Below are 27,207 nucleotides of genomic sequence, written 5' to 3'. Positions count from 1 at the left end.
GATTGGAGAGAGGGAGGTGGCTGTCTCCGCGGGATGTCCCGGCTCAGTCTGGCTTTTACTGTCAGAGCTTTGCCGTGCCCGGACTGAACCCGCGCCTGGCGAGTTTCGTTTCCTGACGAAGGCGCGCTGCCTGGAAAAGGAACTCGCCCGAGGCCAGAGGCGGGAACTCCCCTGCCCGCGGGGCCGTGCTCGCCGTCCTCCGGGTGCGGAGAGGAAGCGGTGGCCATGGACGGCGCGGGCGGCACACGGGCGCGGGGCAGGCGGGGGTCGCGAACCGCAGCTCCGCGGGGCCGGGGCGCGCCGAGGAGCGCAGCGCGCAGCCCCTCGCGGGGCGCGCCGAGGAGCGCAGCCCGCAGCCCCTCGCGGGGTCGCGTCGCGGGCGAAAGCCCGAGCGGTGCCACGACCCGCCGGGCGCCGCGGACGGACGGACCCCCCGCCCGGGGCGGGCGCCCGGGGCGGCGAGCCCACGCTGCCTCGGCCCTGCCGGCGGGCGGCGTAGAGGCGCCCCCCGCCCCGCGGAGCAGAGCGCGGGCCACCAGAGTCCCCGCGGCTCCGCGGAAGGTTGCGGTGGTGCCCGACGGAGCGGCTGCTGCCCCCGTAGCCGCCCCCCGGCCCCTGCCAGACACCCTGCGGCTCCACGAGGTGCTGTCGCGGCTTAGCCTGGGCCGCAGGGACGTCTCCGAGGCGTCGGCGCTAGTGAATATGGTGGTTCCGCACCTGGTCCAGACCATCCGGAGCAGAGACGGCGCCTTCAGCTCCATAGAGCGGCACAGCGCCGGGAGCTACTACGAGCGCGTCAAGGTGGGTTCGGAGGCACCAGTAGCGCCTCTCCCTCCGTCCCGCCCGGGTGCGGGGGCCGGGCTCCGGCCGCAGGTGGCGGGCGGCTCCCACGGGCCGGCGGCGCGCTGCTCCTGCTGCTCTGAGCCGGCCCTTCCCGACAAGTTAAAACTGTAGGGTGGCTGCGTTAGTTAACCACAATGCCTTCTAAAGTGATAAATAACCTACTGAAAGGTGTGTACGTATGCGCGTTCAGTTAGAGACGCTGCCTGAACGGGACTCACGGCGAGCCCCGCTTTTGCACAGCACTCAGGTGAGCCCGATGTAACCGCAGTATAGCACTACACGAAAGGCCCTGTGCCAGTTTTTAGTTTATACTTTTTTCAAAAAGCAGGAGTGATGGATCCAAATTGAAAGATGGGAAATTTAGGCTAATTTAAGCAGAAATTTGTACTGTAAGGGTGGTTGGACACTGGAACAGGTTGCCTGCCCAGGGAGGCTGTGGATGCCCCAATCCTGATAGTGTTCAAATCCAGGTTGGATAAGGCCTTCAGCAACCTGATCTAGTGGGAGGTTGATCCTAAGACATCAAGGTGTCACTGCCCACGGCAGGGGAGTTTGGACTAAATGATCTTTCAGGTCCATTCCAACCCCTTAACATTCTCTGATTAAGCAGTGCCTTTTCTTCCTGGTTCCAGCACACCCTGGAACAAAGTCAAATATGTGGACCCTTGGTTTTTTTTTTGGGGAGGGGGGGGTTATAAAAACATCTTCAGACATAGCAGTGCATTTTTTTCTCACAGATGATTCCTGTGTGCAAAAGGATGACTGAGTTCAGCATTTATGCATTACTCAGAACAGCTTGAGAATCTTAAAGCTTTTTTAAAACTTAATAAGTTGGAAAGCTTGGAAGTACACTGCTATCAGTAAATTGCTTTTCTCCACCCAAATGCACAGTAATCTTGCAATACAAATCCACAGAAATAAGCTCATATTTCACACCAGACATGAGAAGTACATCAAGACAGTTGTAGATAAAACCACAATCGGTATAAAAATCTAAAGAGAATAAAACTCAAGCTGCACATTCCTTGTTGTATTCTCCTACTTTGCAGATATCTCAACCAAATGAGTTTGACATCATGCTGGTAATACCTGTTGAAAGGCTTCAACTGGATGAGTCTGATGACACGGGAGCCTATTATTACCTAACATTCAAAAGAAATCCAAAAGAAAAGTATTTGTTGAAGTTTTTAGATGAAGATGGAAAATTATCAGCCTTTAAAATGCTTCAAGCACTTAGAGAAATTATTAAACAAGAAGTAAAAAACTTTAAAAGTAAGTACTGAGATAACAAGCTTCACCTAGGAGTGCTAAAAATCCAGTTACATTGTGCATATGCATTGCCCTCTTGTTAATAAAATGGGTTTTCCTCCCCGTCAACTGTCTTTTTGTGGCAATGGAGCTGTAACTCCTCCTGTCCCCAATATCTCAAGTTTTGTCTTGTGTTAAGAATCACAAATACATCAGAGCTAATCATATTACGTGATTAAGTCCACTATGCAATCCTCTTTCTGTATGAAAATAACAAATAGTAAGGGTACTATTGTATGCTTGGTACTTCCTACATGATCTGTGTATTTTGCACCTATTCATCAAATGGCTCTTTGTACACAACAAAGAGCTTTCTCTTACATATTACCTAATATTTTATATCAGTTGATACAGAAAATGTATCCCCTTATAGGGTTATTTTCCTCCAAAGCCTTTAGAAACATTGTGGCCAAATCTTTTCAGTGTGTATTTTCAACAGTGAAGCAGGTCACTGGAAAACATTACTGTATTTCTGATTCTTACACAGTAAATCAAACACAGCAGTTCAAAAGTAGTGTTCCTTACTTCATAGAACTCATCAACAGGCCTTCTTAATGTTTTATTTAACATCCATATCCTGTAGGATAAAGAGCCAGTGACTGAACCCAGGTATGTCTTTTGATTGATTATGAATTCCTCATTTGTAAAAACCTTAACATTCTTCAAAAAAGGTTCCTTATATATGCGTGCGTATATATATATACATATATCTAACATGAAAAATCACTCTTCTTTGTTACTAGATGTGGAAGTAACTGTGACAAGGAAAAAGGCTGGAAGCCCTGCAATAACTCTTCAGATCAAAAATCCTCCATCAGAAATATCAGTGGACATCATCTTGACTCTGGAAGTTCACCACAGCTGGCCGCCCAGCACACAGGACGGCCTCAAAATTAAACAGTGGCTGGGAACCAAAGTCAGGAGAGAGTTCAAATTGACATCAGTTTATTTAGTAGCCAAGCAAAACAAAAGAGAAAAGGTTCTAAGAGGTACCTCAAATATGGACAATAATAAGTCATGAAATATCTTCTCTACAACTTGATCACTTACAAGTGCTATAGAAAGGGTATCCAGATCTGTGCCTCTGAGGTACAGATCTTTATCTCATCCTGGATATATCCAGATCAAAGACAACTGAAATCCCTCTTTAAAACATCAGATTTGTGATACTGCTTGTGTTGTACGGAAATCTAAATACAAAACTGCTCTGGCAGGCTGTACACTATCCATTCATAAGAGCATTTTATTAAATCTACTCCAGTCAGACACATGGATGTGAACCTTCCCTATGCTCGCGCTGTACTTAACAGCACTATACACTCCTTTGTTTTCTAAAGAAAAAAAATAAATTAAAAGACTTCTAAAAAGGCAGGGAACATCCCAGCACATGGGACTGCACCCAGAAATCAGATACTTCTGCAGGAAGCAAACTGTGTACTTTTCTATCAAGATACATTATTTCTCATTGAACTCTGGTATGGCTACAATGTTTTATTTTTGTTTCCTTCAGACCAAGCCTACATTAGTTTGCAGAAACATCCTGACTTGTCATTGCATTATGAGAACTGATGATTTTAACAAAAACATCTCAGACAATCTGGTATTTTTTTAATTAGCATGCCTATGTTATCAATGCCAAATAAATCATTACTGCTGTACTGGGCTATCTCTTTCTGGGCAAATTAAATGCAGAGTAACTGAGCCAAACAGGCAAGGCAAACAGTATAACACATGTAAAGGAAGACAAAAATGATTGCTGGTGTTAAAAACAAGGTGTTGAGCTCTGTTAGCAATTATTTTCAGAAGCACGACCAGAAGAACAAAAATAAGTGCTTTAGAACAGCCACCATACTCGAGATAAACTCACAAGCCTGCTGCACAAAGAAAAACCAGAAAACACAGTAAGCATACAGAAATTCAAAGGTCATAGATTTCTATGAGTAGTGCAATTCCGCAAATCATGTTCAACAAATTCAGGAAAAATCAGAATTAAGCTTAATTTTGAAGTAAATCCAAATATTGTTATGAATTTAAAGCATCCACACAATTAACTATGTTCTATATTAATTACATTCTAATTACCTTCGTGTAGAGCTGCTGGGGAATTAAGGAAGAACTAACTAACTATAGACACTGAATTATAATTTTTTTTTTACAGGGGTAAAAAAATTGCCAATATTTAAAATTAAGGCAATTGCAAAGTGTTTCTTTTTTTTCTAGATACAGATGCTGATACTTAGTGCTGTGTAACAATTTAACAGTCTTGTGTTCAACTTTAGGAAACACATGGCGACTCTCCTTCTCACATATTGAGAAGATGATGATGACGAACCATGGCCACTCAAAGACATGTTGTGAATCTGATGGAACGAAGTGCTGTAGGTTGGTATTTCATATGAATATTTTACTTTAAGCCTGAGTGAGCCAGGCTAGTGCTGTCTAGCACTGTTTCAGTTTAGCATTTAAGAACTTTATCTAAGAGTAATTACTCACAATAGGAAGCAAGAATAAGGCTTTTAGGTATAATAGTTCTATAGCGGTACGACAGTGCATGTACTCGTTTGAATGTCTGACTTGCATTTACTTAATGAAAGGTGGAAACAATCATAGTTGCTGGTTTACACTATGAACTTGCCTTAGAATGCAAAGATGCGACTTGATAAATAATCTTTCCCGAGTTCAGTCCTGTTTATAAAAAACAGCATAACAGAGTGATGACTCAGCTTTCTGAGCAACATTACACTTCATATCAAGGCAATTTCTAAAATGATGGTGAGAAAAGAACTGCTGAGTCAGATCAGGATGAATAAATGAGTTTTCATTTTATAAAAACTGTTTTCCAGATTTCTTCAAAGAGGAAGAACAAAACCCACATGAGGTACAAAACCTCCTTAATAAGTAAACTAAGAAGTTGTTTGCCAATTACATCTTGTACTGAATCTAGAATGTCACAACTCACGCATAATTCTTTGTGTTTAAAAATGTAAAATACATAGAACTATGTAGAAGGTACCTAATAAATTCTTATTTATTTAACAGGAAAGGTTGTCTTAAGCTGCTGAAGTATCTTCTAGAGCAACTTAAAATGAAATATCCAAAAGAGCTGGAAAAATTCTGTTCATATCATGTCAAAACTGCTTTTTTCCACTCTTGTGTCATGTGGCCAAATGACGCAGACTGGATTTTGGGAGATCTGGATCATTGCTTTCAGAAATGTCTGGGATATTTTGTGGAGTGCCTGCAAAAGTCTCAGCTGCCTCACTTTTTTATTCCCCAATACAACTTGCTCAGTCTGGAAGACAAAGCGAGCAATCATTTCCTTGCAAGACAGATAAGCCATCAACTGAACAACAGATTCCCAATATTTCAGGAGAGCTATTAAAATCACTGTTTACATTAGCTATCTAATCATGTAGATTTGCATATTTAAAACAAAAAGTTCTGTACCATAAGTTACTTTTCAGTAGTCTGAAGGACAAGGCTGCCCCGGGAGCCCAAACCCAGCTTTCAGCAAAAGAAAGCTCTGCTGACAAACATCTCATGATTCAAGTTTGGACCCTTGTCCTAAGACCTGTTAAAGTTCTACCTTATGGATTAAGCCTGGCTCCAGCAGAAATCAGAAAGGACTCCTGAGATGATTGTATCAGACCATGTCTAAACCCCTTTAATCCCTTTCCCCCTATGTAATTTTGGTTGAGGGAAATATTTAACCCACTGGGCAACGGTAGTAAAAACTTGTGTAATTCCCTAATTAACATAGCTCATCCTCTTCATTAACATGTCCAGCCCCAGATGCCTTTAAAATAGCGTTCTCATGTTCAATAAATGATTCCAGTTCCCCCATACTGGGATCGTGTCTAGCTTTTATTTTTCAGACCACCACTCGTGAGTGGATGAAGACCTGTTGCAGAGGATAATCACCAGCAACAGTAAATAGAGAGAGAATTTTGTATCAAAATAATATGAAGTTCCTGAAGCAACTTTCCTTTCTGAGTCTTCAGAATGGCTTTGGAATTGGGTCTTTTCATTGGACTTTGGGTAGGAAGCAATCACTATCTAATATGGTACAACCGAGTAAAAGTTACTGGGCCAATGAGTATTTGCATCATGAATCTTGTAGAAAGAAATGCATCTTTCAACCCCTATCAAAGAGGAAGACTCTTGATATGAAAGGTTATCAAAACCAAAATGCAGCATGAATCTGACAGTCTTGAAACTGGAATTCAGCTCTGTTTTTCTCATGCTGAAGAAATACCAGTTAGGGAAAAAAATTATATTTCCTACTACTAAAATTGTGCAGGTGAGATATACACAGCATTTGGGAACTGCTGAGCTGCAAGTGAATACATACTTTGTGTCTCCTTAGAGAAGCCAGGGCAAGTCTGTATTTTTAGCCTACTTTTTGAAGGCAAAATAACCTAGTGGCTTAAATAATGCCCAGATTTCACCTCAATTTTGAGCAAATAAAGAGGCAAGACCAAAAGAACATTTATAGAATAATTTTATTAAAATATTTTCATTTCATTAAATTCAGTTTATTAGTTTACTCATATGACACGTAAACACAAGTTCAGACCAAGCGTCAAATAAGGAATAACTTCTTCCCATATAAATTCCAAAGAGAGAAAATATGCCCCATTATCTGTAGGAATCTGTGTGACAGAAACTGTAAATGTAAAATTTGTATCAACTTTATCTGAAGGAAATAAAAGCTGACCTTCAAATGTATTTGTTGCTCCATGACTTTGTTAACTTTGCTCTAGTAAACTCTGGTTTTCTTTAAACTAGAATATTACATCCATGAAAATAAGAGTAGAAGCTGTTTGCTTCCCAGTTAACCACAAACATGGACTTGTCATGCTCTCCTCCATCAGAAGAAAATGCAGACCTCTAAAAAAAACCTTGAAAGTCTTAGCAAAAATGACTTTTAATCTTAAGTTTTAAAGAAAACTTGCTTCAGAGAACATAAGTTACTACAAAGAGAGCAGTTTTCAAATAACTAAGTTATCCTTAGAAATACTTCTTTGTGCCAGTGGCAGACACAGCATATCAAGGCATAGTATTTTGAAGCTACACTGACAAACATTGCTTACAATGACTAATTCAGTTCTCTGAAAATAAAAGGAAAAATTATCTTTTACATTCTTATATATCGATACTGCATTTAACTAAAGCCTCCTCGAAACCAAATGAAATGGTTTATTTAAATTGGACAGATACAGAAAACAACCAAATGAGAAATGAAACTTATAAATTCAAGCCCATAGATGCTAACATTAACTATAATCACTTTGTTTCAGTAGCTTCAAGGCATTACAGTTATTTTGAGAGCTTTCTCCAAGGTCTTTGTATATCTTTTTCTTTTCTGGTTTGAAATTGTTTGTACCTTTCTGCCATTGCAATAAGCTCGTCAGGAACTACCTGATAAGAAAGCAGCAGAAAAACAAGGTCAGTTTTAAATAAAGCTAAAATTTTAGACTCTGCTTTATAAAAATACTATTGATCACTTATCTGGCTTCTGTCACTTTGCAGATTCTTTTCTGTAGAGATGCATAGAGAAATCTTTTTACATAAAATTGTACTGAAATATACCAAAAAATCATAGTGTCTCTGGATTTTCAATTCTATATCTCTGCTTATGACCATATCTGATGACAATGTATAACCAGCTAATTACAACACTGCATTTCAGGGAGAAGTTTATCTTTCAGTGATAATGAACAGCTGGTAAAAACATTCAGTACCACTAAAAGGTGATACCATACTATATACATCTATTTGAATGTTGATATTTTAAATTCTTTATGGAAGTTTTAAGAGACTCTAAAGAGAAACTTTGGGACTTCAAAGTGTTGCCATAGGAACAGTTCTCATGTGCGTATAACAAAGCTAAGAGACAAGAAAAGAAGGAGAAAGCAGTCTGTTCTCCCATCACTGGGAGGTTGCAAGAGCATCTTAGGAAGATCCACAGTGCTTTTTGGCATGTTCGTAATTATATGGAAAAGAAGGTGAATAGTATCATCAACAAACTGTCACCTCAGAGTTACTCACATTCATAAGGACTAAAGCCTGGTGTGAAAGATTGCAAACAGACTTAGGCTGAGCGACAGTGACCACTGAATGAAAAAACCCATAGACCATTCTTTCGCTCATAGGAACAAAGGCAGTGTCCAACAAGCCTCCTAAAACCAGGTCAGGCACAATGCTGACATTAATGCGATGTGTATTGCAAGAAGCATTATGGGTGACTGTAAGGTCAAGAGAGGTCTTGGATCATGAACCTATCAAAGCCAGTCTGCTTCAACAATCTGTGACAGCATGCAGCCATGCAGCAGGTGGAACTCGCCCAGCCCAGAATCAGTGTCCTGATTAGAGCAAAGAGCAGTGTGTGAATGTGGCATCAGTGTGAGTGCTCAGTCTGTGTGATTTGTCCCTCTACCAGTGGCACAAATACAGTGCAAACAGTATAGTGCAAACAAACGTCAATACTTTTTACGTCTTCCTAAGAATGCCTAGACCTGGCGATGCTTGGACAGGAAAAAAATGCAGCCAGGACAAAGGGTCTGGTGGAGCAGGAAGATATATTCCTCTAGTTCCCATTTCTTTTGTCAGGCTTTATAATTCAGCAATGCTTGCCATTTGCTATCAGCAACTTTTTCTTGAGCTGGCATGAGGGACAGCTCGCTAGTATGTATTTTATGTGGTGAATTGCTCTCACTGGTAGACAGCTGCCCTGGCTGCCAGGAGTCTACAGAACATGATGCCTCTGGAGCAGTCTGTTCTGCCTAAGTTTTAGAACATTATGTAAAAATAAAAGTGAAAAATGATGCACCTCCAGCTGAAAGTCACTACAGACTTCTATCATTGGAGATAGAAGTAATGAGACAAAGTTAGTTTTCAGTTGAAACACTGAATTATTTTCTTCCACAGTATCAGATCCTCTCCTACAGCTTGAAGCATAATTTATTCCAACTAAAATTGCAACAATTTCTTCCAAGAGTGGTTTTCGAGCAGGCAAGGGTGGGAAGAAGCAAGGATATGGGAACATAAAAATCTCAGTGAGGTAATATCCAGCTTCTAGTGGTTTGTTGGAATTTTTACATGGACAATCTGTGTATCTGCTAAACATACAAGTCAGACAGGGTAGTTCAAGTGAGAAAACAGAAAAGCATAAAGATTCCATAATTTATACGGCACACTTTGCTTGGTATTACAGAGATTACTATTTTTCCACCTGTTTCCCTAATAAATCTGTCCATGCTTCCTAATAAGCTTTTATATATAAAAGATCCCTGCAGCATGATACAGATACCTTTCTGTGGTACCTGTTTTTCTTTATATATTCTGTATATTCAAAATCATGGAGAACATATGGCTAACAAATACAGTTTACCTCTTTTGAAATTGAAGGATTCTGAACCTTCAGACCATGTTTTCAGTTGCTCTTCTTCCCTTTTACATGATGCTTTAAGACTGAAATAATGGTATTTTCATTGTCACGAGAAAAAAAAACCAAAAAACCAACAACCATCTTGTCTGTATGGATACTTCCCTAGCAGATGAAAGTAAGTTTGAGAATAATGCTGCAATTAAAATAACCCTTGAAAGCAAGGATTCATAGATCCTCTTTTCTTCTCTGAACTTAGAGACTGTTCCCAGCTGAATTATCACACATCAAAAAAACCCCCCCACAAACCAGTTTGGGAACTTCACAGTCTGCAGCTGGAGTCAAGGCTTGGAAGGTAGCAGTTGATGCAGAATACAAACCAAGGCACCTCTAATTTCCATTTAAGTAGCTTCAAAGCATCATTACTGGTTTCACCTCTTACATTTTCTGAATAAAAATAAAACGAAACCCAAAAAAAAATCCCACCTCAACCATAAACCTCAAATCTGCAACTTTAGAAATTATTAAGTGACAACTGTTATTTTTTTTCCCTTTTCCTCCCTCAAAAGCATCCTACTAGGTTTGCAATAAAGTGACATAACATCTTTCAAAGAAGAGTTGTAAGCCAGAAGATTCAGGTGAAGCTCTAACCCAGGCTTTAAAGTTTGAGTAAGAATGTCCACAGTAACAACCGCAAGCTCCAGGTAAAAGCCATTTAGTTTGTACTAATGCTCTCATCCATCCAAACAAAAAAAACCAACCAAACAAAATTTAAACTCAAGACAGGGCATGAACTGGGGATTTACTATAAATCAGGCAAAATACTGTTTCTTGTTACAGCAAGAAACAGCAGCACAGTTGTCTCTGGTTTCTCAGATATGGTGTCAAGAAAAAAATACATTTCCTTAAAGAAAGAAATCACACTCCAGTCCTATTTCCCATACTATTTACAAGCATCAGTAAGAAAGACAGCTTGGAAAAGTACATGCAGGTACCAGAACTGTTAGATATAATAAACATATAGATAGTTGAGCTTCTTCTGATATAAATATTGTTAATATTTACACTGTTAAACAAGAACATTGGTACATGCATCCAGAAGTGAAATACAAATGGAATAAAACAGACCCTATTATTCTTCTGCAGACCTCAATGTGTGCCTATGCTAGTTACTTTTTCTTTGGACATGGAACGCTTTGCTTAAAGTTCACAGTTCTTTTCTGGGAATCATCTGTAAGGTAAAATACTTCTAAGGCTATCCAGGACAAGAGAGACTTCAATATCCATTTTTTTCCCCCCGAGACACTAGAAACATTCACCAAGAAAGGTCTACATAGGCTTCATGACCTGCTTCAGGTGTTAATCTAGAACCACTATAAATCTTAGCCAGTAATATATTCTTACTTGGTTTGTTCTTTCCAGAATTTCAATCAGCTCAGAAGCAAACTTCCAATCATTCTTCGTGACCAGCGTTACTGCCTCCCCAGTGCGTCTAGACAAGGAATGAAGTAACTGTTGATCTTCAAAACAACTGTTGTCAGGTTTTTTCTACTGACCTATGCACTAATAAACTGTACTACAGGCAATATTACTGAGCTGGTAGATAAAAGTGGCTTGAATATTTACTATGCACATGACAGAGCAAGTTTTCAGGAAGATCAGAATACAGCAAATTCTCCTGAAATGGAGCAAAGGCACAACTACTTCAGACTTTTAGATAATGAACCCAGCATAAAGACAATGTATTTAAGTATGAAGAGACAGACATTTGTATCATGATTAAAATAAACACATACATGAGAAAAATCACACTTGTACCAACCTAGAAATGCAGCATCCAAAAGTGCTAAAACCAAACTACACCACCATGATAGACTGAAGACTTTGAACTTATAGATGTTTTTCCCCTAATATGCTGTCTAGAAAATTAAACAACTTAGCGCCTCATAAAGAGATAAACAAAGAAGCGACATTTCAGAATATCTATGCAGACATTGTTTTGAATTGTAATTCTTCCTCACATTTAAATCAGCTTTTAAACATCATTCAATAAGAGAAAAGTGTAAAACTTAGTTCAGTTAAATTAAAGGTAAACAATTTAAAAAGAAGGTAGTAAGTTTCTAAACCATCCTTTGATAGACCGAAGTCTTAACTTCCCCACCCCACATCACTTGTAGCTCTAGAATTTGACAAGAATGCAGTGCATAAAACATAACAAAACATTAGTAACACATTACTATTTTCTGGTAAACACTTACCCTGCTCTTCCAGTACGACCTACTCTGTGAACATATTCTTCAATGTTGCGAGGGAAATCGAAGTTAAAAACATGAGTAATATCATGCACATCAAGGCCACGAGATGCTAAGTCAGTAGCTACCAATATTTTAACTTTGCCTAAAATAAGTACAACAGAAAAAGAACGGGAATTTATGGAATAAACAGAAAACACAATCCAGCCTATTGCTTTTAATGCGTTTATTATTCTTAACGCATAAAGGAAAATATGTTCATTGCACATCACACTGAGCTAGCTCTCAAGGTGGTAAGTAAGCACTCAGAATGTCATTTTACTATTATGTGCATTTCACAAGTAGAACAGCAGGGTGCAAAAGTAAGAAGCACGCCTCCTTATATGATATAATAGAGCCTGTGAAAAGAACAGAAACTTCAGCCACTATATTCTCAACTAACACTCTTGTCACAGAACTAGTCTTTTATTAGCAAGTGTTCACATAACTCCAAAGTATAATCCTACTGACATAATCCGGAGCAGAACTGAAAGCACCCTCATCTGACACTTAAATTTTTACCATTCTGTAGACTAACACAACACTGACTTTTCCAGAGATGTCAATAACAAAACAAACCTTAATTATAAATTATTAAACTCTTAGACATTCCAAATTTTATTGAAGAGCAATCTCTTTTGTTTTCTGCTTTTTTGTTTGTCAAATTAATACACATAATTAAGAGCTCTTTAACATTTTAATTTTTATGGTACTAAAGAGACACAGCACTTACAAACAGACAAGCATCTGAACACAACAACCTTCAAAAGCCTGCCTAAACAAACCAGTACTTCAGTACAAACTCACCTTTCTTGAAGTCATCTAAAGCCTGTTCTCGATCACACTGTTCCCTGTTACCGTGAAGTGACTGTACCGGAATTCCTTGGATACCAAAGTCGCTTGCTAAGTCATCAGCTCTAGGATGAAATAAAGCAATGGTTCTTAAAAAAAAAGAAGAAAGAAAATAGTGCAGTATCTAGATTTAGATCCAAAAGATAACGTGACAACAAAAGCTAACCGTGTGCCTAAGGACAAAACCATACCTAGGTCAGATGACATTTATTATAAAACAGTATGAAAGTAAGACTATTTCCCACAGAAATGTTTATCCTTATTTATATATAAAAGAAATATTAGATTATTTTTGCATTGTTCACTCAAAAAGTTCAGGTATGGTACAATGACCACCCCCCACCAATCAGGTCTTGTATGCATCAGCTGCGTATGAAAGTAAAAAGGACATTGCATTCACGTATCCCCAAGAATCTTAACATATAACTTTAACTCTATGTGAAACTGAGACTGGCCACCACCACTAATGATGCTAAAAAATATACAGTCAGTATGAAGGAATAAATAAATAAAAATAGTACTACTACCAGCACATTGTGGACAAGAGCTCCTACACTTGGTAATTATTATGTGAACTAAGAAACTCCTAAGTATTTTTGTTAGGGAAAAATAAAAAAAAGAACAGATGTGATACTGGGAAGTGATTACATACGTAAGCTTTTTTCCCACAAAAATGATGACCTTATCTTTTGGCTTCATAGACTCAATGAAGCCATACATGAAAGCTCTCTTTTCCTCCTCAGCGATAACGACAACTCTTTGTTCTACTGTATTTACTGCCTGTCAAACAGTAAAAAGGTATGTTAAGTAGAAACAGATTAGAACAATATTTTTTCTGTTAATTCCCATTTTACAAAACTAATAATAAGATACCATGAAAAACTATTTTAAACAGAAAGTATGTATCAGTTTGGAGTTCAAACAATGGAGATTTCTGGTCTCCTAGTTGCTTTAGGAAAATATTAAAATTTATCTTTAAGCAGTTTGCCAAACCATGTATCTGAAGAGATTTAAAGGGTACAGATTAGTGAAGTGAAATAAATAATTCTAGTAGTAGTGAAAATCAGATTGAAGTTCTTTAATTTTAGTATATTTTATGTGTATCCAAAGCAAGTCGGAACAGTGTCAGTCTTACCTGAAACTACAAGCCTTTTGAAGAAGATTCTGTAAATCTATCTGAAATTATTAGTTCTAATTATTCCAACAATAGTTCATTAATAAAATCTTTACTCCATCCTATCTGAAGGTTACCACAGAATGTCTAAGCTGTACCACGAGTACTATAAAGGTGTAGACATTCTCACAGCATAGTATCATGTTCTTGTGGCAAGAGTTGAAGAATCAATCAAGTACACCAAGATTCTCTTTCCGCATTGGAACTCTTCCCCCCAGATATCACCTCTTCAGTTAAGAGAAGCCCCCGTAAAAGGAGATGAATGAATTAGATAAGAGAGCTACAACAGCAGCTGATGTCTTTAAAATTTGTCTTCTGTCTTTGACAAAGATATGCCCTTTGATAAAAGTGTAGTTCTGAACAGAATAGATGAAAAGCACATTTTCCCTCCATTTCTACCTAAATGTGTACTGGATACTAAGTTTCCTCATTTACCATCACTAAAAAAGTGGAACTGAAAAGGAGAATTTCCTAAGATCTTGGGAACTACTGATTCAGTAAATTCTGCTGGTATTGAAGCCAACTATACGTAGCTGCACAACAATGACAAGTATGCAACTACACCCACATTTTAGAAGTTTTGGACTTTAAAGACAGTTCTTACTCTAACACATACTTCCCGCTCCAGATAAGTGTCCTCCAGGAGTTTGGTATAGAGCTCCCACTCCCTTTGAGAAAGAAACAGTTAGGAAATACAGGTTCAGATAAGGATCTGTATGCATTAGAAGGAAGGCCTTCAGAAAGAAAACTAAGTAAGGTACAAGAACTTGATGAACAGAAGTGAAGGCTGCAAAAATAAGGGTTCATGCAAAAACACTTGGTAAAGCAAAGTATCAATCAATGTGATTGATACTTGTTGCTTTCATGTCTTCTACTGAAGAGCTAAGATTTCAAGATGATGTTACAGAAACATAAAGAACAAAGCTCTTTTATACTTCTTAAATTTTTAGTTGTTTCTAAACTTTTAAAGAAACTTTAAAATGCATGATTTTAAAAGTTACATGCATTTACTTACATATAGTTACAAGCAAAAATTTTCCTAGTTTAACTGTAGGTTTACAAAAAGCAAGGAAAAAAAACCAACAGGAAAACTTACTGCTAAGTCAAGAGTGCCAACATATACAATCATGGGATTTTTCAAGTAGGATTTTGCTAGGCGACGAACACCATCAGGCCAAGTAGCACTAAACAGAAAGTGAAGAGGAAAACACACGTCAGAATAGTGTGCAAAATCTTCTCCAATTCATTAGTTTCACCAATTTCTTTCTTTTCTTTCTTATACATCAGTGAAACACTTAGGCATGCAATTACAATGGTGAGCTTACATAATATTTAGAACTAATCTTAAGCTAAGAGTAAACAGCACTCAAGCTTGAAAGACAACTTTTTTGGTTAAAGGTACACACAACAGTTATGGAGCCTTTCTAATGAAGCCTAAGGTGAGTTTAGTAGTTCAACAACACCTAATAAGCAAGTTTCTAGTCAGTTTTCTCTCTAAAACCATAGCTCCACTGCAAAATACAGTAACAAAAATTATTGTTGGGATATTGTTAAGTTCCCAAAAGCTGCATAACTTCAAAATTAATCCAAGTACAGACTAGCACAGACACTGATCAGAAGGTCAGGAAACACATTTGGTCCCAGATGGAGAAGTGGAAGTTGGCACTTCAAACTGATATGGCAAATTCTAGCACTCCCAGGATACCTTCCTTACAGTTGAAGAAGATTCATTTCTGATGTCAAACATCAGAAAAGGCAATATAAAATGGAAAAAAAAATAGTGAAATGATTCATTAGGACTGACTACACAGAATTAGAAAGTAAACTAGTAAAAGTTTTAATGAACTGACACCTTTGTTTTGAAATTAAGTTGTTCAATAGCCTTATGTTTACAGTGTTCAAGTACTGAGTACTATTACGTTTAGATACCTCGTCATAACAGTTTGTCTGTCAGGCCGCACATCTATTAGGATCTTCATTATCTGAGGTTCAAATCCCATGTCCAACATTCTGTCAGCCTCATCTAAAACCTGCTCAGAAACAAGGTGATTTATTCTGCCTGGTTCCTTAGATAAGGTTTTCAGCAAGACATTACACAGCAGATTATTTTAATGGTAACAGTTTTAATTGCAGAATCCACTCCATAACTTATGGCAAAACCTGTTCAACTTCTGTTTTACCTCTTCAATTTCTTTGACACTTTTTCTTTGAGTAATACAAATGAAAAAGGAAATCCACAGCATCTTTAAAAGCACAAACTCAATGAAGATAAAACAATCATTTCTTTTAACAGTAATTTGCCTAAAACTAAGCACAGAATTAAAAAAACCCAACAAGAATCATAACTAACCAAACCCCGAGGGAGACAACCCTCACTATACACTTTCGATAAGAAATTTTTTTGGTAATTTAAAGGGGAAATCTCATTTCTATCTCATCAGAGATCTCATACAGGATCAAAATATGTTATCAATTTAGTTCCTCATTAGAAGTAGGAAAAAAGCCAGAGTATACATTCTGGCTCACACTAGGACAACACTCTGCAGAACTCCCAGAGCTCCCAGAACTCCCAAGCTTGTTTCATCTGGTAGAAAAAACCAGAAAAGTACAAGCGAGCTGGAGGACTGAATACAACTCTTTGGAACGTATTTTTTTTCTAATATACAAGCATCCTTGTGAATTATTTCAGTTTCATACAAAGGAAGAAGACTGGCATCTAAGACTCATTTATCTCCTTTGATTTACATCAACTCTAGTTGAAAATTAAAGTTATATGAATTGTGCTTTTAAGTATTGACATTTTCTAGTCACTTATGTGGAAACAGAAGACTTTGATGATAATCCCTTTCTACTCTCCCAATTTTGCTATTCCATTATTTTCTGATATTTTTCATATAAAAGGTTTTAGTACATTATTTATGTAAATCTCTGAAATAATAACAAATCATCAACCGAGAGACAGAAGACAAGAATTCCATTTCTTGATTTAATCCTCTTTACTTTCAGAGGGTTCATAGAGATTTCATTAACCACATGGATTCTAATACAATGGCAAGGCTAAAACATCACTAATTTTATATATGGAGTTGGCTACCATGCCCTTTTCAGCAGTAGAAGCCTTCTGTGCTATTAAGCACACTGGTACTTCGCTGGAAAGGGAAAAGAAAGCACCTAAGTATGTCTATTAGATGGATCAGAGTAGCTGAAGTTTACTTTCCTTATTTCAGATAGCTGTCTAATAAAGATGGAAGGCTGCAATAGATAAGTAGTTAGTAGCAGTAATTTTTTCAAATGTCTCATAGCCAGGTTCTATTTTACAAGCTAGATGTCCCCCAAATAACACAATCTTAGGTTTCTTATTATCTACAATATTTACTTGTTTGTTAATGTTGTTCACTTCAGTTCTATTTCTTAGCAAGAAATTCTTACAAGCCAGTTCTTCATGTGAAAATTATTTTCTTTCCTCTATTTTCAATTAAGTTATTGGTAAGTTTTACATTATTTTTTTTTTGTATTTGAAGAATAAAAGGACTACTCCAATCTACCTTCTATATCCTACTTCATGAATTATATATATTTTTATTATACTCTTTCTCCTAAACGCTTCCTAATTATTCAAGTACAATTCCAATTTCCTTACTTCTGCTTTATGAGACTAAGTTCCTAAGAAATAAGCACTCAGACTACTGATGAATGAATATTGATTTACACTGAACACAGCAAAACACAAAGCAGTCTTCAAGTGACATGTATCGTAAACAATCAAAAGGCTGCTGTTTTTCATGATTTCAGAAGTAAGACTGGGAAATTCTATTTTGAATAAATGGCTTCCTAAAAATCTGAACCAAGACTGCAATCAACCTGATGGTTCTGTCAGGCAAGAAGAGAACTTCCTACCTCAAATTCAGCTTGTATACAGTATCTATTTAGACATAATTAACAGTTTGTTTTTTTGTTTTTCTGAGGGTTTTTTTTTGGTGGGGCTTCTTTTGTTTGGTTGCTTTTTCTTTAACAAGTAAATGTATCCCAGTATTTGATCTTGGAAGTCCTTTGGGAAGCAATTGTATCATACTAGCAAGTAATACTCAGTGCACTTTGGGAGCCTTCACAAGCCTCATCTTTAAATGAAAACTGTAAATGAAGCTCTTCAATGAAGAATGTTCTTCATCCAAGCTGTTAAAGTAGAAATCTAATGCCCCTTTGTTTTCTCTGAAATAAGGCTGCAAGATTAAATTATATGTTGGCTGAAAACTGACAATGAAGCTCTGCAAACAGAAATTATCTTATATATTAAACAGTACAAGAAGCTACAAGGAAAAACATGGTAACATTAAAAAAGATGGAATTTTGGATGTCAAACTTTTCACATGATACCTAAAGAAGTACAGCATTTCCATAAACTCTGAGGCATGAGACATTAACCATATCATATAACAAGATCCTTGCACTGGTTTCAATCTTCTGAAAACATTTAACTGCTCGTGGTACAACAATAAATGTCTTTCCTTCTGCTTTACATCATCGTATTTTTCAATTTGATAGTTAATTCTTTTTAGTTATATCATACTATAGCATATCCTGCACATACTGAATCATCTCATTTTAGTTATTACACATTGCTTTACAAAGCAGTGTGTGCTTGTAGTATGATCATACTTCACCTTGGTAAAAAGATTATTAATGATCCTATAGTTCTCAGGTTTTCAGGCCTATTTTCCTCCTGCTGAGTATTTACATGTTACTCTTCCAGAAGAGGCTACTGTCTTGTCTTCCAACAATAATACTTTTTTCCAGATGGTCAAATTTCTAATAATGCTATACCACTGCTGGCCTTGCCAGTAAGCTCACAACTATTACCTAGAATTGGAGATAACTTGCTACAGCATAGTAGTATTTAACTCTCAGAGGGGAGTGGACAGAAAGCAGGGCCAAATTGTCAAAAGAGGCAACAACTCACCAGTTAAACGGAGAAGTTAGAAATAATTTGAATAAATTGAAGTATTTTACAAATAGTAATGGTTTTATGTGTCCAGCACAGCAAAAGGCAAGAATGAAATGAAGACATGCGGATTCATATATGTTTACACAGCTACTTTTCCACTGAGATCAAAAGAAAGCCAGTTCCCTGACATTTAAAGATCTGTGTGTGATTCTGTTGTTTACTGCACAAGTTCTAATAAGAACCTGAGTCACGATTAACCTTTAAAAAGAAAAGGAAAAGACAACTTCGGAAAGGCATTTCATCCGTTACTAACTAATCCTGACAAAACAAACTTTAGAACACCAAACATTACCGAAATAACAATTTAGCATCTTTAAAATGCATACTGTACTAGAAGGCTATTTTGTTTTTTCTAGAGAACATTGCAGAATATCTGCAATGCAATTATGGTTAAGTATGAATCATTCCTCTGACACCAATGTCAATGTTAAGTTCTAATTAAGACTTTAGAACTTTAAAGAAAACTCCGTTAAAGTTCAAGTTCAAACTGAGTTGACCATTTTCCAACTGGTGCATTACTCATTCCATATCAGCTACTTGCCAAGTATGTTATGCTCTTCAAATTTATGAAGTTGTTCATTTGAAGATCATTCAGTCTGCCTGGAGTAGCAATAACAATATCCACACCTTTGGTAACCACGTCTATCTGTCCCTTTCGGTCCCCACCGCCATATATGCAAATACTGTAAAATAAAATGTTTTAGAAGTAATTTATTAAGTCTCAACTAAAATCAATACTTTTCATATAAATGCCAACATATTGCTTCATTTTAAAAAGTATTACTTGGTTCTAACAAGAGGAAGGAATACAGTAAGTGTGACTGACAGTCACAATAATTAATGAAATTAGCACTGAATGACACTCCCTCAACAGTTCACCAATACTCTTCTGCTGAAACTGCAGTGAAAACAATCATTAAAGGAATGAAGACAGCTATTAAGCTTGAGTATGTTTTGGATTGTTGTGAGATACTGGATCCAAATCTCACTGAATTATTGATATGGGTTGGAACCAACTCACTGTGAGTGTGTGTGGGGAAGGGCTGGGCCTGGACCTGCAGGTACACGGTAAGGTCTGTCTTATCTCTTAAGGCCTGATGAGAGCACATAGCCCGCAGCTAAGAGGGCTTTGTCCCTGAGAGCTCATGGCAGAGCTGAAGGCTTTGTAGCTGAGCTGTCAGTCAAGGCAGACCTGCCTGGTAGCCCACCCACAGCACACCCCTGCAGCCTGTGACTGCTACAGCACAGCTCACTCTGGCCTGAAGGCACTGACTGGATATCCTGCCTGGGAGGGAAAACTGAACTCTATAAAGAGTCCATGTGTGATCTCTCTCTCTCTCTCTTTACTCCTGCAGCCTGCACCATGTGAATCATTGAATCTTGTCAGTAACCATTTTTCCTCTCCTCTCTCCTTCTCTCTTTCTTTACCCTTTTAATCTGTTTTCTTCTTTTACTCTTTTCCTTCTCTGGTGGGTAACTTAAAATCAATGAATTGTGTTTTACTAAAACACAGTATACTGATTGTTTGCAGTGGGTGTTTTCTGTGAACTGAATTTTTGCGGTGGGCGTTTTAGCAAAATGGTTGTATTTTACTCCCCAGAAAAACTTTTGCCAAAATACCATATTTTTCTCACTAAATTAAAAGAATTTCTCTTAGAGAACAGCGTGTGACTCTTTCTCCGGATGCGAATTCGAGGTTAAAACAAACCAAAAGGCTTTTAAAAAAGTCTCAAACAAAATGTAACTGTGCTGGGCAGCTTATGGTTTAAAATCTGGAGTGTAACAGTTGTTCTGAAAATATTTACACAAAAAACAGATGAAGGTGTATGAAAGGATTTTCTGAACAGTACAATCAAAAGTCAGATGTTTTGCTGTTAAGTGAAGATAAGACTTATTCCGAATGCTATACAAAGTTAACTAGATACACTAGAGAGTTAGGCTGTTACTCAGAAGAAACACAAAAAGGCTAGAGAAATGGACCGATGGAAATCCCACAAAGGTTAAACAAAAACAAGGATGGAACTATCCCATGCTAGAAGATAGTTTTGCAGAGAAGACCTGGGTGGGCAAGAAACTAAACATTATTCAGCAGTGTAACCCCACAGAAAAGAAAGCCAGCTGTATACTATGGAGAAGGTAGCCAGCAGAACTCATGGCTAGAGCTCGTTATTCCCCTTTATCCAGTACTTGTGACATCACACTTCAAGCACAATATCCAGTTTTAGTACCCCCTGCCTCTATTACAAGACAAGCATATTCATTCTGGAACAAGTCCAGCAGGCAGCTACCAAGATGGTCAAGAAGATGTACATGACATGACACGACAAGCAATGCATGACATGAGAAACTGGTAACCACGCTTGTTCATCCTGAAGAGGAGAAGGATCAGGGAGATCTTACTGCTGTCTACAACGCAATTATTTTACTAAATGAATTAAGTTACAAGTGGTAGGACAAAAAAAAAAAAAAAACAAACTTACAAAAAAAACACTTAACAAGCAAGTGAGAAACAAGCTTACCTTTTAATTCCTTTGTATGCATACTTGGAACACTCTGCCTCCACTTGAAGCGCCAATTCTCGAGTGGGAGCAAGGACTAACATTCCTGGCCCCTCGCGCTGATCTTTGCTTCTACAAACAAAGCACATATAGAACGTGGATATATAAGGATAGGCAAAGTCCATCACATCTGACATCAAACATTTATATACTGTCCAAACCTTCCTCAGTACACTGCTGCTAGTAGAATCTATGGTGACAAATTTGGGACTTATTCCACCAGGTTTATATTTTTTTCCAATTTATGATTTTTATTTCTTTACTAGAAAATCATCGCATAGGGGGTGGGTGTGGGGAGAAGTATATGCAGCTAAACAAGTCAGACATTTGAGCAGTCCTTACATTGGTTGTGAAGTCAAGTGAATGAATCCAGGCATTAGGTATGCTAATGTCTTCCCAGTACCAGTCTGTGCTATACCAATAAGATCAATTCCCTGGAGTATGATCGGCCATGCCTGTGACTAACATAAAATAAAAAATACTCAAATGTACTTTTTACTTTTCTCTTAAGCTTCAGTTGAAAAGTCATCAAAATTGAAGACATACCTGAATTGGTGTAGGCTTTTGAAAACCAACTTTTCTTATATTAGTCATAATATCAGGATAGTGCTCAAATGCATCTTCAAATTTACAAACAGGATTGGGAATGCAGCGCTTTTCACCTTCTTTTAAGTCATCACAAGTTATATTATTATTTTCTTTTCTGTATAGAATTAAAGCAGTGCAATTTCTTTAAAGTCTCATAATCTGAAAAAGTAGAGCTAACACAAAAGATTGCCCTTCTTAACTTTTTTTAAATTCCTGGAATAACAAAAACCAATTTCAGGCTCTTGAATTATTCTTCTAATTCTTAAGAAAGTCTTACTATACTTCTCCTGCAGGCATCAATTACCACTCTTTCTTAAGAATGACTAATTTGAAGTTACATATGGCTATTAACATGAACTGTAGTCCTGCCATATCAGACTACAAGTATACTCTATTACAAATTAAGTAACTGTGATGAGTTTTTAAACCTAAAGACAATCCAGAACTCAGAGGAATGGATTGGCCTTCTTAGTCAGAATCCTATATTCCGAAAAAAACCTTCCCCAGATATTTGCAGAGCAGCTCCCTGGATACTCTGCAGAATACAAACAGAACAATTTAGGAAAAAAGTGATCAGCAAGATAAGCTCAAAAAAAAACCCCAAACAAAACAAAACAAAACCCAAAGCACAACACAAATAAAAAACTACATTTAAAACTGATCTTCCAAGGCTCCCCCCAATTAAGAGATATTAATATGCATAAATATATTAATTTCAGTCTTGTACTCTTCTGCAGATTCCATTCAGTAAAAAGTTTTTTCTTCAAGTGGGGTGTAACCTAGGAAAAGAATGGGCAATTCAACTTCCCCTCATGATTATGGAATTAGTTTTTCTCAATTACTGTCTTTTTTTCCTTAAAGCAAACAGACTGGATGAAACAGAAAAAATATTCCTTTAGCACACAAGTGCTATTCCTCAATATATGTTCTGAACCTATGGAACAATGTTCTTTAATTCTGACTAGCTCTAACAATAACATATACTTTAAGTATCAGTTCCATGCTTTGCTCCCTGTGGCAGTTTCTCTGGCATGCAAGAAAAAAAAGACACCTTGCAAAAAGGAAAGTAGTAAAAAGTTAACACTTCAATGATGTTCACCAACTTCATCAGAACTACTGAAAAGGGTTGAAACTATTACCAAGGCCTGAACTGAATCACTTGAAACAGATGATCTATTTTCCTTGCAAAGTACTGATGGAGATTGTTGGATCAAAGTGAATGGATACGGTCAACTGAAACATGCACTAACCAGGATGTACTTGTAAAGACAAGATAGAAAGAAAGGAAGACAACAGTAACAGAAGTTGGAATTTTGTTTTGAAGATGGTATTTGACTAAAATACATCTGGTAAAAATGGCAGCCAAGAGGTATTAAACATGGGAATAATCTTATTTGGAAGGACCTGGAAAATATGAACATGTTGTCTCCATGAGAGGCAAAGAAACAGTCAAAAGCCAAGTGAAATGTCTTGAGATTTTTCTGTTCTGAAATTTAAATAGATCAAACACTTTTAGAGAAGTAGATAATACCTAATTTTCCAAGCAACTAATAGTAACTCATCTGCTAGTTACTGTTTCATTCCAAGAAAGACTTCTTAAGAAGATCCCAACATTAATGCTTCTGTCTCAGCATTTCATCTCCTACTTTCTAGGCTTTATACCTTAAAAGCAATTTTTGCCAAGCAGATGATTCCCTAAATGATCTTACCGCCACAGTTTCACTTCTTCTTGTGACATAGATGCGGTCCTTGATGATTCTTTGTAGAAGTTTTTCTCAATTGGAGGCAAGTCTTCAACAATCAGAAAAATGAACTTGAATCAGCAAGAAGTAATACAGATTCAGTGCTAAAGCTTAAGGTGGAAATTCCCAAACCCTGACAGTGCCTTAAGCTAGGAGACTAGTTAAGTGATAAAGACTATTGTTGCTCATATAAAAGATGAAGGTTGAGACAAACACTTCAGTATCTGCAAAAGAGCCATCTCCGCACATTTCAAGTTCTAAAATAGTTTCTACTAACACGTATAGTCTAATATTTAACAATTCTCAGATTTTTTTTTCTGTGGCCACATATCAAATAACATTATTTTCAAGGGGTGAAGTCAAAATGCCAATTGAGTAGCAGGTTTAAGTCTTCCACGACAATCACAGTGTTCTCCACGACCACACTGAGAAGTGCTAAAATGATCACTTCACTGCAAATGCTTAACTAGTTTGGACAGTGAAAGATTCAGTTATCTCAAAGCAAGAATTAAAAATATGTAAGCATTCAACAGATTTATCACATAAAGACAAGTATCACACAATCAAAATTTATAACTAACCTGCCCACTTCATAGCTTCATATTTGGCTCTGTTTTCTCGAAGAGAGTCCCAGTCAATCACTGATTTCTTTGGGTTATTTTCAGGCTTGAAAATGTCTAAGATTTTTCCTGCGAAGTTAGTACCAAAATGATGCTGTTTGATGGAATCTGTTGCAGTGTGTGGGAGAAATCTCTCCCCTTATTTTCTTTTTCTACAGTAAGTCCTCATATATTTTGAATAGGCATGAAATATATAACTACAAAATTCTTTCCTAGGTCTCTGCCCTGAAATATTGCTCAAACCTGTACAAATTCAGTTCTGATAAAAAAAGGGAAACATTTCAACCTCTTTAGCTACTTAAATAACGTAATAACAGGTTTTGAAATGTTGCTCCTCCAGCTATAAATAAGCCTTGTTGTGCAGCAGGCTTTTGAAAAACTTCTGAATCCAGTAGATGATATGCAGACAGAAAGCTTTAAGAGCTACAAGAGCAAAGTTTACTTCAAAAGCATCCAACACCACCACAATAAAGTCTGAGTCTAGTTATATTCTGTACTTCTTCTTTGATGAAGCAAGTCAGAAAGTAAGGTTTTACACTGAAGATATAAATGGCAACACAACCATGTGGAAAATCAGTGGAAAAGCAGGAAATACAGGGAAAACACAGTCACACATACTAAGGAAGTCTTAACTATTTCTAGTCTTGAAACATACTCATCCACCTTCTGAGGCACTTCTAAAAACAAAACAGAGAACTACCCCATTCCTTATTCTAATGCTGGAATACAGCCCTTGGATAACTTCTCCCTCATCAGTTCCTCAGATCAACAACTACGAATGGTGTTTGCCTGTGCAAAAATGGTTGGGAACACATACAAGACATACTAATAACATAAGCAGCATCTCAACGTACAATAATTATTTATATATCCACAGAACAGACAAAGTTAACACAAGAAAACCCAGTAAAGCCAGGCATGAAGTGCAACATCAAATCTTAAACATGAACTTCCCATGAAAGTAGTAAGATGTCAGCACTGCCCATGCTATGATCAGCACTTTACAGACTGCCATTACAAATGTTTATTGAATTTTAATACCCCACAGATACTACATTAAAGCTTACACTAGAACCAATACAGGTATTTTGAAGGAATCAGATTGATAACGCAAGAAACCAAGTGGTATAACATTCTGCATCCATTAAAATTGTTGAAAACATACAGGAACAGATTTTCACAGAAGCCTGGCATTTGGGGTGAGAGGAGGGGAAAACTGACCATAGCTGAGAAAGATGGATGTCTAGGTATTTCTGTTTTAAGGAGGTATGCCTCTGTCCCAGAACAAGGTAAAAGTTAATTCACTTCGTAAAATACTAATAATATAAAAACATCCACCAAACTACAAAATATATGGAAAGACAATCCATAGTATTTTTCCCCCCAAAACCACATTTCTTGCCTTTCTCAGTCCAAGCTCTGTTGTTCTGGCCAGAACTTGTAACAGCATTGTCAATCAACATCTTGGCTTTGTTTTGCACATCAAGACTGCCAAAAATCTTTACTTCAGCTCCATAGGTTCCTCTTGTAACCTGTGTTCACAAAACATTACTGAGTTTTTTTAATACTGCAAAGACTATATAAGAACATATACTGAAACAAGTATTTTACCCTTTTTTACCACAAATTTAAATTCTCCTCCCAAGAAAAGGCCCCTTATTCCCTTTTCTAAAAGAAAAGGAAATAAATGCATACTTAAGGAAAAACAAAAAAACTAATAACCTTTTCCTATTTTCACATACCATTCAAATTGCACTCTCAATTCCACTTCCTTTTTACCAATTCTTGTAAAACAGTGGAATTATTAAACTACTGAAACACCCGTCAGCTTCCTCCAATAACGGGTTTACATGGAAACAAAACCAAGTACGTTCCCAACACAGCCCAGGTCTTGATGACACATAGCACCTGGTACCTTTATCCTGGAACCTGAAGAATCCTCAAGTTCTTTAATTTTTGTTCCGCCCCTACCTGTTATAAAGATACACATCAGGCATTACAGAGATTTAGGACAAACTGCCAAAAATTACACATTAAGTATTTTGGTTGTGACCAAAACCCAAGACCTTTATAGGTGCATGAATCTACAGAGAAAAGAACTTTTGACACCAAACTGATGGAATATGTAGGTAACTTCTCTGTCAGTTTAACCAAACACGACAGTTTGTGTAGGAGAAGGCTCCTCAGTTGAAGAGGTGGAGCAGTTAAACTAACTCAAAAGACTGCCACCCATCCTCCATATGACTAGAGAGTGGCTTCAGCCCACTTGCAGACTGCTGGTCACGAGAAACAGACGTCAAACCAACTCCTCTAGGGAGAAAAAGTCTCCCTGGTGCGTGGGAGAAACCCTGCAAAAGCACCCTGCCGTGAGTGGGGCCCTTCCACGACTGGAGCTACGGAAGGCAGGCGTGCCCTCCCTCGGGACACAGAGGTGCTCTCCTCCTCCCCACTCCCTGACGGTAGCGGCCCAAGCACCCGGGGCGCAGGGGCGTACTCGTCATTACCTATGAGAGCCCCGACCAGGGCGCTGTCGAGGTGGAAGCACAGGGGCGCCTCGGTGTCCCGAGCCCGGCCGGCGGCAGCTCGGGGCCTCCATTGCCGCGCCGCCCGCCCCGGGCCGCCGGAACCGTCACCACCTCGCGGCTCCCACTCCTCCCCTGAGGGGCCGCCCGCGCCCCTCCCCCACCGCCCACAGCCCCTCCGTCCGCCGTCGCCCTCGGCGGGGGCACGGCCCCGCGGAGAGGTGCCCGGCGAGCGGCACTGTCGGCCGGCAGCAGCGGCGGCCCGCGGCCGGCGGGGCACAGCCCGCTCTTCCTCGGGGCTCAAGTCCCAGTCGGACATG

The 27,207-nt window shown here is 38.2% G+C and overlaps 2 protein-coding genes across 3 annotated transcripts; one reads left to right on the top strand and one right to left on the bottom strand.

Moving 5' to 3' along the window:
• Position 1: 1 nt before the first annotated feature.
• Positions 2–6,879, top strand: CGAS (cyclic GMP-AMP synthase). The gene is made up of 5 exons (XM_027745578.2): positions 2–801; positions 1,893–2,115; positions 2,895–3,140; positions 4,431–4,533; positions 5,191–6,879. Exons 1-5 carry the CDS (start codon positions 226–228, stop codon positions 5,531–5,533), a joined length of 1,491 nt encoding a protein of 496 aa, XP_027601379.1. The 5' UTR covers positions 2–225; the 3' UTR covers positions 5,534–6,879.
• On the bottom strand, positions 6,636–27,207 carry DDX43 (DEAD-box helicase 43). Of its 2 annotated transcripts, none has more exons than XM_027745491.2 (16): positions 26,870–27,207; positions 26,281–26,336; positions 25,768–25,897; positions 24,327–24,434; positions 23,713–23,794; positions 21,962–22,118; positions 21,758–21,876; positions 21,377–21,487; positions 19,399–19,540; positions 15,785–15,885; positions 14,952–15,039; positions 13,334–13,461; positions 12,637–12,746; positions 11,797–11,935; positions 10,943–11,030; positions 6,636–7,572 (listed from the first exon to the last, which is right to left on the bottom strand). In XM_027745491.2, the coding sequence occupies exons 1-16, from the start codon at positions 27,204–27,206 to the stop codon at positions 7,471–7,473; spliced, it is 1,998 nt and encodes a 665-aa protein (XP_027601292.1). In that variant the 5' UTR covers position 27,207; the 3' UTR covers positions 6,636–7,470. The 2 variants fall into 2 exon arrangements, with proteins under 2 accessions (XP_027601292.1, XP_027601293.1); XM_027745492.2 differs by having other exon boundaries at positions 13,400–13,461.

Source organism: Pipra filicauda, unplaced genomic scaffold, assembly GCF_003945595.2.
Source record: "Pipra filicauda isolate LSUMZ 115617 unplaced genomic scaffold, ASM394559v2 scaffold425_size644529_pilon, whole genome shotgun sequence".
Taxonomy (NCBI): Eukaryota; Metazoa; Chordata; class Aves; order Passeriformes; family Pipridae; genus Pipra; species Pipra filicauda.
The sequence above is the reverse complement of the archived record's forward strand: the minus strand, read 5'-3'. Positions and strand labels throughout refer to the sequence as shown.